At 37.5% G+C, this 17,000-nt stretch overlaps 2 protein-coding genes across 2 annotated transcripts; one reads left to right on the forward strand and one right to left on the reverse strand.

Moving 5' to 3' along the window:
- Positions 1–556: 556 nt before the first annotated feature.
- On the forward strand, positions 557–12,975 carry LOC107193084 (ABC transporter G family member 23). The gene is made up of 12 exons (XM_015582465.1): positions 557–853; positions 5,982–6,192; positions 8,022–8,292; positions 9,045–9,467; positions 9,611–9,700; positions 9,775–9,887; positions 10,294–10,679; positions 10,867–10,982; positions 11,069–11,139; positions 11,210–11,298; positions 11,371–11,547; positions 12,558–12,975. The coding sequence occupies exons 2-12, from the start codon at positions 5,984–5,986 to the stop codon at positions 12,857–12,859; spliced, it is 2,247 nt and encodes a 748-aa protein (XP_015437951.1). The 5' UTR covers positions 557–853; positions 5,982–5,983; the 3' UTR covers positions 12,860–12,975.
- A 1,745-nt stretch (positions 12,976–14,720) lies between these two features.
- On the reverse strand, positions 14,721–15,830 carry LOC107193064 (DNA excision repair protein ERCC-1). Its single transcript, XM_015582445.1, has 5 exons — positions 15,740–15,830; positions 15,549–15,664; positions 15,271–15,465; positions 14,996–15,181; positions 14,721–14,924 (listed from the first exon to the last, which is right to left on the reverse strand). The coding sequence occupies exons 1-5, from the start codon at positions 15,828–15,830 to the stop codon at positions 14,721–14,723; spliced, it is 792 nt and encodes a 263-aa protein (XP_015437931.1).
- Between the last annotated feature and the right edge of the window lie 1,170 nt (positions 15,831–17,000).

Here is a 17,000-nt window from a genome sequence, read left to right on the forward strand (position 1 = left end):
CGTGGATCCCTCCAGGTGATAATTTTCAAAGGAATTCCGCAGATTTCGTTGAAGATCTGCAGATCTGAGAAACCGGTATCTCTGTGGAATTTGATAAAGACACTTCGAACAGACACTCCTAAGTTACTTTTTTCTCAAAAGGCCTCTGGTATATGAATGCATCGTGTAAAAGAATTCTGTTAAATTGGATTAGACAGTCCGTTGAAGAAAGACCTTAAATAAGTCTGCTTAACTTGGTGTCATAGACTATTTTTCAAGAATTTAACGGGAAAACTAAGAAGAGACCTAACGGAGACTCGGCTGGGTACCTTGACAGACTTCAGAGAAAGGAATCTATGGAACTTGATTCCATAATCTGTTCCAGGAAGAAGATATTTTAAGGATAGTGAACTTAAACCCTGCGATCTTCCAATAAATTCATTTTGAGGAGGACGTCTATCGATCTTGGCCTAACGAAGGAAGAAATTTTAATATTCTATACTTTAGACAAGATCGATCTTATAGACGAAGAGGTCCTTATAGATCCTTACAGAGTTTTACACGGAAGCCAAGGATATTCTCAGCTTTTCGTGAGGAATACCCAAGGACTGGTTCGCGTGGGCAACCCGATCACCTTGGAATATTAGAAGTGTGGTGCCCGACGAGATTCGTGACGAAGTGTGGTCGAAGTGGAATCTCCCTGGTCCGAGTGGGGTACGAACGTATTGTGGGTTATGAATGTCGAGTTGTTTATGGTGAAAGATCGAGTCGTGCCATGTAATTGATTCGAGGAAAGGAGGCTCGAAGGATTTGTCGTCGATCGTCTGGGGAAGCTGAGGAGGCGCAAGTTCGTAGTCGTTGAAACGTGTTACAGGTTAGTTCCACTCAGAACCAGAGACCCTAACTGTTATGACCACAATTTAATAAGTGACGGTATAAGAGTTAATATCTTTATGCGAATGATTTTGGTTACGAATAACCATTATAAATGATTAAAATTTTTGTTGGTTACCAATAACAATTATCGATGACGGAAATTTTGTTTGGTTGCACGTAACCATTATCGCTGACGAGGATATTATTTTGGTTACCGATAATCATTATCCATGAGGAGAGTTCCATTTTGGTTACTTTCGACCATTGTCAATTTTTATTAACGTTGTTACCAGTAACGTATCTATATTTTAACTTAAAATATATAAATTCTATAATTCATTTTGCGTCACTGATAGGTACGTCAATAAAAATTGTTGATGTTGAAAGTAACCAAAATAAAACTCTCGTCATGTATATTGGTTACCGCGTAACCAAAAAAATTTCCTGTTATCAATAACGGTTGTCTGTAACCAAAATAATATTCTCGTCACCGATAATGCTTACGTGCAACCAAGAAAAAATTCTGTCATTGATAATGGTTATTCGTGACCAATATAATTTCCGTCGTCGATAATTGTTATTGGTAACGGTGCACCTGAATTGTTAATTGCGCGAGGAGTTATTGTCATGAAGTAACGACCGCGATGCATGCGTTTCAACCGAACCACCTCGATTTCAGGAACGCCGTCAGCACACGCCACACGTAACAAAATATTAAGGCAAAATAATATTTCATAATCGCTTGAAAAGCAGCTCAACTTTCACGGTGCCGTAAAGATAATTTAAATCACGAGCGGCTTGAATTTAATTATCGCATCGTAGCGCCAATTAGCATAAGACACGTGCTGATAGTATGGTTACGCAGGTTGTACGGTGTACAATAGTTGCGTACGAACACGGAAGCGGTGGTTCAAGGGAAAACATAATATTCCGAAAAGAATCTGTTACTGTTCCATATCTACAGAAAAATCGAAGATAGAATATTTTTATCATCGATCAGATTTAGAATATCGTATATGTATACACTACTGTCTTAAATCGAATAAATTCAAAACTTCTGAACAGTTCCATAAAATGTCCGCTAGGTTAAATAGATAAAGAGAATAGAGGATGTAAATTTCTATTTAAAAAAATTTTTCTTTAGCAATTACACTACAAAAATGTTTTTCTTTTTATGTTAGGTATGTTATGTACTGAATATATTAATTCAGTGGACTCTAACGATATTGCCACTAAATATATTGCCACACGGGGCACTTACCCTCCATACGTACTTTCACGCACAGAAATTGCATACGTCATGACGACAGAACTTAACACGGAGAGGACTCTCGACTCATTGCCACTGTATTCCCCTATCGCCCCGCCCATAGCAATATATCGTTAAAGTCCACTGTACTTTTTTCCTCCCAATTTATGCATGTAAATGTGAAACTTCCATGGCTGGTTTAAGTGTTCTTGAATAAATCAAGTAGAAAAGTTTTTGAGTATTTTTATAAAGTAGTTCGCAGAATTTCCATGAAGCAAATACAGAAGTTCAGTCAACTGACTCGTCTCTACCCGATTGAAATGTTAATTCCGTGGACTCCCAGCACGATACTCGGCAAAAATTTTTCTTACCGCCATCTTGTCCGCTCCGAGGTCGAGTCCGGACGGCCTTGAACTATACGACAGGAATAATATATTTTTTGACTTTGCGTAACCTTCGTGGAATAATGAATATGTCAGTGACAACAAAAGACACATTACCCGTGATACCAAACGAAAATGCTGCTTATGATTACGAGAATAATTTTATTCGCAAGGGGAAAACGAGATCACGGAGATACTTAATATTGCAAAACGATCGTGACTCGTTCATTTGCATTTTCGGTGGCTGCGGAAACGATTCGTTATCCTGTTTTTTTTTTCGGTGATCTTGTCCAGTGACGCGCGGTTTATTAATAATTATTGTCAGTAATTGCTGCACGCTCTTCGATCGCGATCCCCTCACCTTGAATCGAACCGAACCGCTTTTTTTCTTTGCGATTTTATGACAACGTTCGAGAAGCAATCTTGACGCAAACAATTCTAATGAGCCTCGTCGCGTATTCTACGAACGTCGCGCGGATCCATCGACGTAATAATGATGGTAATGATCGTAAAAAATACGATCACGATGCCACGGAAATTGGATCTTTATCAATCAGACATCACGGGGTTTCCGGAGTTTTTTTATGTAACTTGTGTACAGGACTTTTTTTTTTGGTCACAGTATGTAATAATAACAACAATATGGCTTCAGTTTAATATCTACAGACTTCTATATTATACAAGGTGATACGAAAAATTGTTTACAACTTTGAAAATATTAATCTTTTAGCCCATGGTTTATTAGGACCTTATTCATCAATGGCAAGTACCTACTATCTACCCTAGAAGTTGTGAACCCTTTTTTTCTATCACGCAATGTGATAGATGTACAGTGGACTCTAACTATTTCCATGGTTGAGGCTGTAGGGGACTAAAATGGCAATGAGTTCAGAGCCCCCTCCTAAAATTGACACTATAGTTGACACTATATACAACATGCCACAATAATTCTGCCGTTTAAACTACAATACAAAAGGGTACGCTATCCAAATAGAAACCTGATAATATATTTTCTTGGTTACACGAGGATTTCTCTAGTCACCTTTATTTCCTTAGCGCTCGCCGACTCGCGGTTGCGAAAGAGATGCGCCTATCTAAGGTTACGTCTAATCGCTTTCCATTTCTTTCGACTTTCGCGCAAAACTCAGCTCGTTTCTTTTCAATGAACTTGCTCGCCGTCATCCGTACGGGGATCGAGGATATGGTTTGTCAACCGCGCCGTTAACGCGAGGTCGCGACTTTTTATGAGTTCTGCAACAGGTAAACAAGATCTCACTTTTTTTTTTTTACTACACTTGCTTGAACGGCTAATTATTGCTGGCGTCGGTATGAAGTGTTATATTCGTCGGTGACTTTGGTGAATCACTTGGAATGAATTACTTAACGGTCTCGATAAACAACATTTGAGTGGGACAAACAACGTACTTAGTTGAAGAAAGAATTTCTTAATTGATTTTTCATTAATTTATATATTGGCTGAGATGAAGTATATTAAAATTAGTTTTGAGAGAATTTGTTATTTACATTCGAAACAGCGGTAAATAATCACTTATTTTTCGTAAAGCTGATGCGTGCACGCGAGGATTAAATTTCTGAGTGTGGGCCGATCGGGGATCATCGAGAAATGTCAAAACGCAGACGGTGTTGCGTCAGATTTGTTCACATTTGTTTCAACGTTATCTGATGACTCGACACGATGACTGGTAATTAATAAATTTCGCGATGATCGTGTTTCCTCGCAGCTCGAAGCTATATCCACGAGCGGAAAAATGTATATCCGAAATTTCGATCGATTGCACAAATCGTGTTTTGTGTATAACGTAAGCTGGAATTTGGATCGTCTGAAACAATAAAGAATTGGAAAACGGCAGCGTGGTTAGGAACAGTAGAATGCCTGGCGTGTAATAATATATGAAAATACAAAAACAGATAAGATGGAGCAATAAGATTGGTGGTATTTCGAAAATAATGAAGAGAAAAAAATGAAGATGACTTTAATACCACCAATTTTATTGCACCATCGTATCAGTTTTTGTATTTTCATAATATAGAAATAGTGAAAAAAAATTGTTAATTTCAACTTTACTCATGTGAAAAACGAGTGACTATAACAATTTCGCAGTTTGCTTTCTGTTCAATTATGTTTTAGTTTTTTTTTTTAAACAAACGTTATAGTTATTTGTTTAAACCAATGTGTACGTTTTCTTCAATAAATCCCAAAATGCTACCACTACCACCCCCAAATGCAACCAAACACAAAATTTTCCATTGGTATGGAATAATTATAAGAAATCATAAAAAAAACATGGTGACTTTATTGAAATTTCGGTCAGTGTACGGACAGAACAGGTAATATTCAATGAATTTAATAGCGTGTGAACGATGGAAAGAAGAAGCTTGAAAATGTATAAAAGTAAACCGAGCCCAAAATCGGTCCATCGACAGCCTCCAGACGTTCGCGTCGTCCTTGAAAGGAATCCAGCGTGGAACGCCCATTAGGGTTCGTTCGAATTCAAATTACACAACAAGGTCATCTGTTTCGAAAGGGACAGTGGAACGAAAAAGAGTCGTGCGGTAAAATGTATACATAATATGTACAAAATAAACCAGAAAGAAAAGGTCAGCTTCGATTCGATCGATCGGGCCTCTTCCAGTCCAGCATCAGAAATCGAGGAACGCGATCGGAACGAAAGGCGGTTTGCGTGTGTGTTGAAAACCGCTTCTCCGACCTGCTGGACCTATGGGAAAGATAGGTGAGAGTTTGTCACGTTGTTACATCAGTGGAAGAATTACAAAACACCTTCGATTGCGTGCACGAGCCGGGCAACGATTACCTCTGTCCTTCACGCAAACATTTCTACGCAGGATTCAGATTTTTGGACCATCGAAGAGCCTCCTAGCGGTATAATATAATTAATATAATATATGGCGGTGTAACGTAACTTCCGAACTTTCCTTTCGAAAAAGAAACAGAAGAACAGCAATTTATTATCTTACATCTTGAACCATTCGTCGAATCATTATTACAGAACCTTATTTATTGCGAAATATAATTTTCATCGTGTTGCATCGGTTTTACCTAATACTATTGGTAACAGTTCGCAAAATGGTTAAAGCAATAACGTCGTTGGATGACTTGCTCTTTACACATAGGAGTGCACGTGGCACGGAGACAGGTGAGGCCCGGTATAGGTAGTAGTCGAGAGCACTTTTACCTGCCCGTTGTGCCTCTTACTCACCTGATACTCTAACTAGGAAGTGCCTAAAACGTTTACAGAGAATTAAAACATCCAGCCTCGCAAAACTACTGCCTATTGGTCAGGAAGAAAAATTAATGATTTTTTTCCAAAAAATGTTTAAAATAACTGTTACTTTTTGTCTCTGAATTTTAAAGTGCACAACAAAGCATTTAAATTAAAAATGTAATCCTTCTGGCAAAAAGTGCGTTGATTTTCATTTAAAAGATTATAATAGTCGATTGGTCATTGTTACAGAAATGGAGGCAGCAAGTACTCCGCCGTCAGGACCGACGGCCTCCTTGGAGCTGAAAACAAGAAGGGCTCAGTTTCAAACGCAAGCTTCCACGTTGGACACGAGACGAAGGCAAGCGGTATGCGTGCGAAGAGCGTTCAAGAAGTATGGCCCCAAAAGCAACCCCAATATTATCCTAGATGGACTGAATATGACTGTGCCGAAAGGTGCAATGTAAGTATTATTGTTAACAATTTATAGTTTTTAATCGATTAAAGGACCAAGCAGCGAAATAATACGATTTTGACATATAACTAGACAGCAGAACCATTACAACGGTTTCCAGTTCTGTTTCAACAATATATTAACACATTCCATCGTAAAGGAACACACAAATATCAGAAGATATCGTTAATAAAAAGAATACCGTTTAACAAAGAATTATTATTATCAAACAGAATAATATTCATTTCATAATTTCTAATAGGTCTTACATTTTGATTTATTATTCTGCTTTGAAATCTAAAGTAATATTTCAATCGTAATTTACATTTAATTGTTCAATCAGTTCTATCCGAATCTCATCGATCATATCCATCTGGTCTGATCGCTGCAATCGCTCAAAATGTTCTGCTTTTTACAGCTGGATAAGTTCACGTATCGCGTCACGTTTTCTCAGGAATATAGATTAATCAACGCGTATGCATTTTTTTTGGTCGACCAGCTGATCGTTTAGAATTCTTGGTCTCCGTATAATGAATTCTAAGCATCGATCAAACTGCGTTTCGACGAAACGCAAAGTTCATTGGTGAATAAATTGACAAGGGTTCATCGCGATGGCTTGATCAGAAAAAGTTTTATGTGATTACCGATTACATTATCTTCTTTTTTTGCCACCGGTGAAGCTGGTCACACTGTGAATGATAAAACAGATTTTTATGCTATTTAATATTATTACAAAAAATCGTCGGTCGTGCCTATTAAAAAATAATTTATTTGGTACTGTATCAATTTAACTTCTGGGGATAAAAATAGCAAATATTCAGAATTCCTGTAATAAATCACATGGAAATAAATTATTTGGGTTCGAAGATATCAATTTCATTCCTTCCGTGGGATTAATGTTCATTAAAATTCATGAAAGGTAGTCTAGTATTTATTTTCTTTCGATTGAGCTTAGTCAGTGTATTCTATTAACGATGAGAATATAGAAAAACAGTTGCTAAACATTGTTCCATCGAAGAAAAACAGAACAATCAGATAAATTTCATTCGTTGATAAATATTTAGCAAAAAATATTTTTACGGAAGTATTTTTCATATTTATAATAGTAACAAATTCAATATACATAATTAATTGTGTAGATTGTATAATTCTTGCCGCTTTTACATGTACGATATATGGTCCGACTGGCACGAATCATTTGAACAAACGTTAGGGCTGGAGACTTTCATGCTCGCATAAACGGTATCTTTAATTAAAAAATTAATATTCTAAAACTTTCACGTATCTGGCAGACTATAATACAATACAAAAATAAAATGTATTTTGTGATATAAAAAAAATTGTCTAAAACTGAATAATGTTTCCAGTGAAACTTACTATCCGCAGCTAAAACATATACATACATCTCGAATGATAATTATTATTAAAAAACTACGTTTATCATACAAAAAATCATAGACAGCAAAGAAACTATTATATTATTCTCGATTTGTACTTTTCATTTCCCTTATTCCTTATATCCGCCTGTCATCTTCTGTTCATTTCAATTACAAAAAAAAAAGAAGATTCTGCAAGTAATGCATGCCAATAGATGTAACAAGCTCGTTCTGAGAACTCTTTAAACCGTATTTGTTTTTTATTGGAATATAAATTACGTGTTAATAACACCTACTGTAACAAACCTACAGCAGTAATAATGTTTACTACAGAAATTTTTAATTTTCTTAAAGGGAAAGTGCTATGAAATAAGATAAAATATTTAATTCATTATTTGACAAATTTCTACTATAACTTAAGATTAAATATTTGATCCATAACTTGCTAATTTCTTTGTCTAGATACGGTCTGCTTGGCGCAAGTGGTTGCGGAAAGACCACGTTGCTCTCCTGCATCGTCGGTCGAAGGCGTTTGAATTCCGGCGAGATCTGGGTGCTCGGTGGTCGACCAGGATCCAAAGGATCCGGTGTTCCTGGGCCCCGTGTTGGTTACATGCCGCAAGAAATCGCTCTCTACGGAGAATTTTCCATTCGTGAGACTTTCATTTATTTCGGTTGGTGCGCTGGAATGACCACCGAGCAAGTGGACGAAAAACTGGAGTTTCTCATGAAGGTGAGTTCCTAGCTCGATTTGCATTACAATGAAATTTTTACGCCACAACGTGGTTATACAATTTTTCTCTTCGATTAAAATCTGCTCTGGTTTATGGATCGATATATAAAAACTGTTTCTAGTGAATAAAGCAGCGGTAAGGATGATGCGTTCAATTTGTTTTTATAACAACTGGTTTAGGTTATTGGTGTGAATATTTGTTCGCGAGCAAGTAGAAATACACCATTGAGATTAATTAGAGACTTTTTCTTTCGTTGGTAACCGTAACAATTTTCATAAATAAATTGATAATTCCGTGACGGGGAAAAGAAATCGCTTGTGGTCTACTAAAATTTGAAATTTCGATACGATTTACAATTCGTCGATTGTTCAACAAAAATTATGAAGAGTTTCAACTGAAAAATGGCTGCTACGTTGGAACACACCAAATATTTACCGTTCACGGAGAAAACGATGGACTTTGGAATACACTCGATATTTACCATTTACGAACAAAATGCTGGACTTTGAAATACGCCTAGTATTTACCATTTACGAGGAAAACATTGGCTATATAACGATCACGTGGATATTCCCTTCAAATTAAATTCAAACGTATACGATTCATGGATAATAATGCTTACCCGTCATGAACCGTAACGTCAATATCAGCGCGACATTTTTATACGGTCGATGGACCGCAGTTGTAAAAATTAACTAAAATCAACATCAAACAAATAGAATAGTGATTGACGGGGAATCGTTCGAAACAGTTGTTGCAGTTGCCCCCGGAGAATCGTTTCGTGAAGAACCTGTCCGGCGGCCAGCAGAGGAGGGTGTCCTTCGCGGCGGCTCTCCTCGCCGATCCGGAATTGTTGATCCTGGACGAGCCGACCGTGGGCGTCGATCCTGTTCTCCGTCAGAGCATCTGGGACCATTTGGTGCACATAACCAAGGACGGCAATAAAACGATCATAATTACCACTCACTACATCGAGGAGACAAGACAGGCCAGTATCATTGGGCTGATGAGGGGCGGCAAATTCCTCGCTGAAGAGTCGCCCACGAAGTTGATGGAGATGCACAATATGGAAACCCTCGAGGATGTCTTCCTGAAGCTGAGCAAAAGACAGAATATGGGACTGCGAAGAAGGAGCAGTATATTGAGCAGCGTTACCGGCGTTCCACCGGAAGTTGTACGTTTCTCATTACGTATTGTCATAATTCGACTGCGGATGTTCATGCTAAATGAAAGTTGTCTGAATAAATATAAATTTATTATTTATCGTGGAATAATTAAGATGATAAATTTACTAAAATTATTTTAATCGTTTTCTAGGATGTGGATGACGAAATGAGTGGAGAGTTCGGTGACAACGTCAGTCTCTCCAGCCGAAGGAAAAGCATCGCCCTCGGGGACGATGGAAATGTGATTATGATCTTTCTCTTAGCAAAATTGTATGTTCCTTTTTGAAGTGTATTACATATATTTTGAGTAAATAGATTCCAGAATTGCCGCCAGAAGAAACTGGTCCCTCCAAGTTCCAGATGCTTGACCCTCAGCACATGAAGGCTCTTATATGGAAGAATTTCCTGTGGATGTGGCGTAACGTAGGGCAAGTAAAGTTAAAAATTACGAAACGATATTAAATGATTGTAAACAGATGTGAATACTTCAGAAACATTAAATTTACAAGAATATCTTTAATAAGATAGAAAACTGGATTCACAGAACGCAATAATAGAAGCGGGAAAAGAATATAATACAGTATTACATAATATAATAATAAATATAAATTAGTGGTGAAAAGGCAGAAACAAAGGATAAACGAAACAACTATAAAAAAGGAAGACAAGTTGGGAAGTTAAACCACCAACTGCAGAACCCAATACATTTCTTGTACTACATAATTCCAAAAGAGTAACTTAATTAATACCTTAAATTTTTTAAAACGTCGACACGATATTGACTGTGTTATTCAGGATCGGTGATTAATATTTAAAATGTTTTGTTGCTTTCAGAATAATGCTGTTCATCATAGGTCTCCCGGTTGTCCAAATTATCCTGTTCTGTGTCTCGATCGGGAAAGATCCAACCGGTTTAACCATAGCGATAGTCAATAACGAACTGAACAACACCATGGACCCGTGTGTGCCGTCGGTTGGCTGTGACTGGTCGAGATTAAGCTGTCGATTCCTTGAACACCTTGAAAGGAAGTCGCTAGTGTTCGAATCGTACAACAACGACGCCGACGCTAGAAACGCCGTTGAACGAGGCTGGGCCTGGGCTGCCATATCTTTTCCGTCGAATTACAGCGATTCACTGTCGGCGAGATTGGAGGAGGGTAAAGACGCCGATGACTGGAGCATCGTGTACTCCAATATGCAAGTCGTCATGGACATGTCCAGTGAGTGGATATTGTTTTTTTTTATACAGTGTGTAATATCAGCAACTGAAACTTTATAAGTTTAATTAAGTTAATATTTTTCACTTTCCTTCATGTAATATTACATATTTTTTGAAGTACATACTGTTTCCTTGAAGTTAAATTTTACAATTAGAAACTCAAATTTCGTTTTTCGTTATTTATTCAGATCAGCAGATCGGCCAACTTCTTCAAAGGGATCTTTACAGCTCCTATCAGGATTTCGCGCGAGAGGTGACCGTAGCCTGCAATTACAGCAACAAATTAACAAACATCCCGTTAGACGTGAGTCAGAATATTGAAAAAAAATGCCAGCATAAATTGATCGATAGGTCATGTTGATTAATATACATATACATTGTGGTTAATAGTTTAAAACGCCTGTCTATGGACCTCTGGAACCGAATTTCACGGACTTCGCGGCTCCTGGAGTGATCTTGACGTAATAATTAATTGTCACAAAGTAATATCATTGTGAAAACTATAAATTAATAATCGTATTAACGTTTTAGAATCATCTTCTTCTTGTCGGTCGCTCTAACTTCGGGCGCCATGTTGCTCGAAAGGAACGAAGGTCTTTTGGAGAGGAGTTTAGTCTCTGGTAAAGGAACAATTTATTAAATAAAGAATAAATCGGATCAACGATATACTGACTGTTCTTTTTATTTCACAGGTCTCACTGGAACAGAAATCCTGTTCGCACAGGTCATAACGCAATTCGTGGTAATGATAGGGCAAACAGTGATGGTTTTGATATTTTCCTTTGCAGTTTTCAGGATCACTTGTGTAGGCGACATAGGTTGGATCAGCGCACTAACGATTCTTACAGGACTCTGTGGAATGTGTTTCGGTACGAAGAACTCTCATAATGATTTGTTATGTTATTATTCATCGGGAAAAACGTTCGCGTGACGTTATACCCTCGTGAGCACTCTCTGCTCCCGCTAGGGGAAAAAGCAACCTAGGAGTAAGAGCCTCCTGATTAATTTATTTCAAATACTGAAATAAATGTTAGACCAAATGTTAATTTGGCATAAATTTCATTTATGTCTTTCATTTACAATTAAATGATAGACGGCTTTTTTTTTTTTTCTTTTTCTTTTTCTTTTTTTTTAGTCCTGGGTTGGGACTCCAAGGTAGTGTGGGACTACCACGTACTAAAGCCCCCGCGGCAGCCTACTCGGGCGGAACTCGGCGGTGGTGGGATCTCGTTTGAACGCACCGCCACCACCGCGCCTATGCTCCCCTTGTCGGGGAGCCCGTGCCGTGGGGGCGATCGAACGCCCCCCTCAGGTGACCAGTACCCTGGTCACCCCCCCCTTCTCTACTCCGCCGGCGTCAGAGGACTGCACTCTGACGTCGGCACTACCGGGCCGTCTTGGATGCAGTCGGGGACTCTACCCCGACTGCATCAGCGGCCCCGGCGGACGCGTGCGCGAAGGCGGGAGCCACAGGAGCCGAAGCTCCGGCTCCCGATGTCCACGCACGGGACTATAATAGACACCTTAAACTATCGTAACTTGCCTAACACATAACTCTATTCAATCACGTAACGACATCTATGCCACCTTTTAATATTTTTAGGGACATGTACACTCCATTAATAATAAAAATCTAGATAATCACCGTACGAAAATATATTGTACAATGCAGTAGACATTTGGTCGCCATTTTGAAAACGCTCGCGGGTAAAACATAGATAGTCGAAATTGGCGGAAAATCAGCTGAAATAACGTTGAATTTGTTAAATACTAATAGAGATTTGGATGAAATTTATCGTCGACCAAGAGGAAACCACACGAACGTTTTCCCCAACCTAACATTAAGATTGATCTCTTACATTTATTTATTTATCATCAGGATTCGTCATTGCTTGCGTCTGCGAGAACGAAAGAAGTGCCACCTACGTGGCGATGGGATCTTTCCTGCCCATTATGATGTTATGCGGGATTATTTGGCCCATCGAGGGGATGCACTACATATTGAGGTACATCAGTTTTATTCTGCCTCTGACGAAGAGCACGGAATCGATGAGGGCGATGCTGGCCAGGGGCTGGCCGATTTCAAATCCGACCGTTTACAACGGCTTCATCGCCACTTTCGTTTGGATATCCGTCTTCATGACACTCTCGATATTGTTGATTAAATTTAAGAAAGGTTAAAAACGGCTTTGGTACATTAGTTACACGTCGTGTACATAAAAATATAAATAGATAGAAACTTTAGGAAAATTTTACAAATACAAGGGACGTGTCCCGTAAATCGTGGTACAATCGAATCGGAGGTGTTCCCTACGCGGGAAATGAACATAAAATATACAATAAACATTTTTTTTTATTCAAGCTTACATTTTCGAGACGATCTTAAGTCTATTACTGGGCTCGTTCGTCTGTCCATTAATGATTATACTTATTTATGCTGATGGTTATAAAAATTGCTAGTGATGAGACTTGATTATCACTTTTTCGTAATGGTTTGGTGTAAACTGAGAATTTGGATCTAGTAAAAGTGATGGAAAATAAATACTGTTGGATCATCAACGTTTTAGTGCAAGTAGAAATAGCTAATAATGGTCAGCCATATTAATCGAGTAGTATTTGAAGACACGTAGGTGTAATGAATTTTCGTGAACAAAGCTTCATATAAACAAATTTATTCTATATTTTTTATTTATTTTGTTGTGTAAAATCGATTGTACCACCGTTTACTAGGAACCGTGTATACAGTATCTGGTGAGCTGAATGGCAAATAAATCGAGTGAATGAATCTACTATGAGACAACAGATTTGTTTTGCTGGGTGGCATGTACGAAGCTGTTCGTCTTACGTTAATAACACAAGGTATTTGATAACGAGGTCTCATAAAATATGTCTGAAAAGTGTGTCTTCTTAACAATGAGTCAGTGGGGGTAAAAATGAATGAAAGATTTATCAAGACCTTCTTGCTCAACATGGTTGTATTGTATTGTATTTATTGTATGTATTTTCGTACTATTAAGGTATAGTGACGGTACTACTTGTACAATGCAATGATAAGTACTAAAATATGAAATATGATTTTGTAATCATCGTCCTTTTCTCGTGATTAATCTATCACTGTAAGGGCATAAATGATAGTTTTATATCACTTATCACGTTTCTATGTAATATTGTAAGCAGAGAAAATTGTTATACATTTTTTACAAATTCATTATACAATAAACGATGGTGCGTAACATTTTGTTCTTACAACAGACAGTTGAAAAATCGATTCGTTTGCGATTCGTTAATTGCAACTCTCGAGGTTCAGGTGAATAGATCGTGATTTTAACCGTGTCTTCGTAGTTCCTTGTATTAAAAATATATTTGGGCTTATTACACGTAATTTCAGCTTTAATGTCAGAGCTGGCGAAAAAAAAGCTACACGAGAAACCGAAGGAAAATAAAATTAAGCGGGAACCATCGACCGAGGTATACCGGTCACGTCGAAATTAATTGCAAGTTTGACTATGTCCATGAAATTATTTCTAAGTAACAATTACTAGACCGTACTCTACCTTTTTAAGCTTTAAGTGAAAGATTCGGTGAGTAAAAATCTTCTCGGAAAACCGTAGAAAAGCAATTCGTTCGCGATCTCTAAATTAGAGCCGTCTGGCCCGCTTCCCAGATAGCACATGACGCTTTAAAGACGCCTATTTTACGGCTATTTTAGGTCTAAGACGTCTTAAGCCTTGCATGTTGCCTAATCTTGGGCTATAATAGTATCTGTCGCAGTTAGGGCTGTACGTACACCTGATTGCTGTTTCATCAATGGGCATTCGGTGCCCCGAAAAGTGTCTAGTTGTAAAATCAGTCGGGGTCCGTGTTCGCTAAAGCTCTAACGGGTATAACGGTTAATGAATAAGAACTACAATGACTTAATTAAATTGGAATTTAATTGATCTCAATAATAATACTGGAAGTTTAATATACAAATATAAATATATTATAAAATAATGTACAAATATACTCCGTTTTACAAACTATCAGACATTAATTATGCTTACTACTGTATAGACCTTGAAGGATGTAAAAATGGTTCGTGTAATGTTTTACAAATTCTTTCCGCTTTTTGTAATCCAATACCAGGACAAAGAGCCAGTGTATTTGGCTTTGCCTTTATCAATTCACTTAAAGATCCAAAAGTTGATAAAAGAGTTGTAGCATCTGTTTTATTGACTGATCGTATTGTTGTTAAAGCATTTACCAACTGAAAATAATAATTAACTATAATTTTTACATAACAAGAAAATAATTTTTTAAATATTTATATGCATTTACCTTCTGATAAGGGGCTGTATCACTTCTTTCCATAATTGCATCTGGTGGTTTATTTTCATAAATTTTATATGTTTCAATAATTTTACCAGCATCCTCTGCATTCCATGCTAACATCAGTGTCAGGTCCGCAAGAATGCACATTCTTGTTAAATGTTTTAGAGCATGATGAGGGTCTGCCACATCCACCTGAATATTTTATTAAAATAAAATTATTCTAATGCAATTATTCCTTGTTATAACTTCCATAAAATCACAATTTGATGATCACATGGAACCTGGACTAAAAGAACTCGAAGATTATACATATTTCCCAAAGATTTCAGTCTTTCATGAATATAATCAGGATTGAGCTGATGATATCGAATTGATAAAAATAATGCACAACTTGTTTTTCCCATTACATAGTCTGGCACAATTTCGGAAAATTCCCAAGGAACATTTGTTATGAATTTTAGTAGTGGATTTCCTTTCTGAAAATAAGTTCTTTTTATAATAAAGTGAAATGAGATATATTGCATAAAAAATAATTAATAACATCCACTTGCTAACATACTTGCTTCAAATTGACTGAAAGTGTATTAAATTTCGATAAATCCTTGGGGCCTCTGTTTGAAGGTCCTGGCAATTCTTCATCAAAAAATGCAGAGTTTTTTAACTCGCTAAATGCAGCTGTACATAAAAATGAATGTTGCACAGATACAAAAAACAAGTAGCAACACTTAACTTTTATATAATAAAATTCACCTTGAAAGGAAGATTCATTCTTTCCTTTTTTAGGTGGAGAAACATCATTATCACCCGTAATGCCCTTGTTTCTATCCATATTTGTTTCCATATTGAAATAAATGTTTATTAATAAACTGCAAAATTATTATAATTCTGACATACCAATGATTGTCACATGCTTCTATATAAATGAAACTGTGCGTTCGAGGTTGTAAGAAACCTGCGTGTGTGAAAACGTGGGGTTATAGCACCCCAGGAGCATGCACCAGAGCCTGTGTGAGTGAAGAAGTGGGGTCATAGAAACCCCACACATGCAGGGTCACTGGGCCACGTCAAGCACTTCTTGTTTACTTCATATTTGGACAGGTCTCACGACATTATATGGACAGCATTTGTTTTGACCAAGCACTCTACTTGTAGCTGAAAGAATGTAGATTAATCTCCTGTCAGTGGCAATAACAATAAACGACCAGAACATTGTTAAAATCAGATTTATTTGCAACGGTTGACACTGTATCTCGTCATGCGTACCCCGGTTAGTTCACTTTGCATAGCTCTTACACCGTTATACGGATAGCTTTCGTTTAGCTGAAGCACTCAATTTGTAGCTGAAAGTACGTAGATTAATCCACTATTATTGAAAATAACAATAAACAACCAGAACACTGTTAAAATCGCATTTAATCGCGGAATACCACTACTTTTTGACCGGTGGCGCCATCCGTGGCGAATAGCTGAAACTGCTGGCCAAATAATTGGCTAGCAGTTTCGGCGATTCGCCACGGATGGCGCCACCGGTCATAAATATAGTGGTATTCCGCGATTAAATGCGATTTTAACAGTGTTCTGGTTGTTTATTGTTATTTTCAATTACAGGAGATTAATCTACGTTCTTATAGCTTCAAACTGAATGCTTGATCAAGACGTAACTTGTCCATAGAACGTTGGAAGAGCTATTTAAAGTGAACTAAACAGGGTACGCATCGCGAGATAAATTGTCAACCGTTGCAAATAAATCTTATTTTAACAATGTTCTTGTAATTATTGGTTCCCTCCTGCCACAGAGTACTAATCTGCGTTCTTTAAACTTCGAATGTAATCCATGACGAGGAAAACTGATGCTCGTTTAGCTGTGTAAATCCGATCGAAACCTGTAGCAAGTACATAACCACTAAACAGGCAACACTTTTCTTCGTCATGCACTACATTCGAAGTTTAAAGAATGTAGATTAGTACCCTATAACGGCTGATTCGTCTTGACCAAGCACTCAACTTGTAG

Source organism: Dufourea novaeangliae, unplaced genomic scaffold, assembly GCF_001272555.1.
Source record: "Dufourea novaeangliae isolate 0120121106 unplaced genomic scaffold, ASM127255v1 scaffold493, whole genome shotgun sequence".
Lineage (NCBI taxonomy): Eukaryota > Metazoa > Arthropoda > Insecta > Hymenoptera > Halictidae > Dufourea > Dufourea novaeangliae.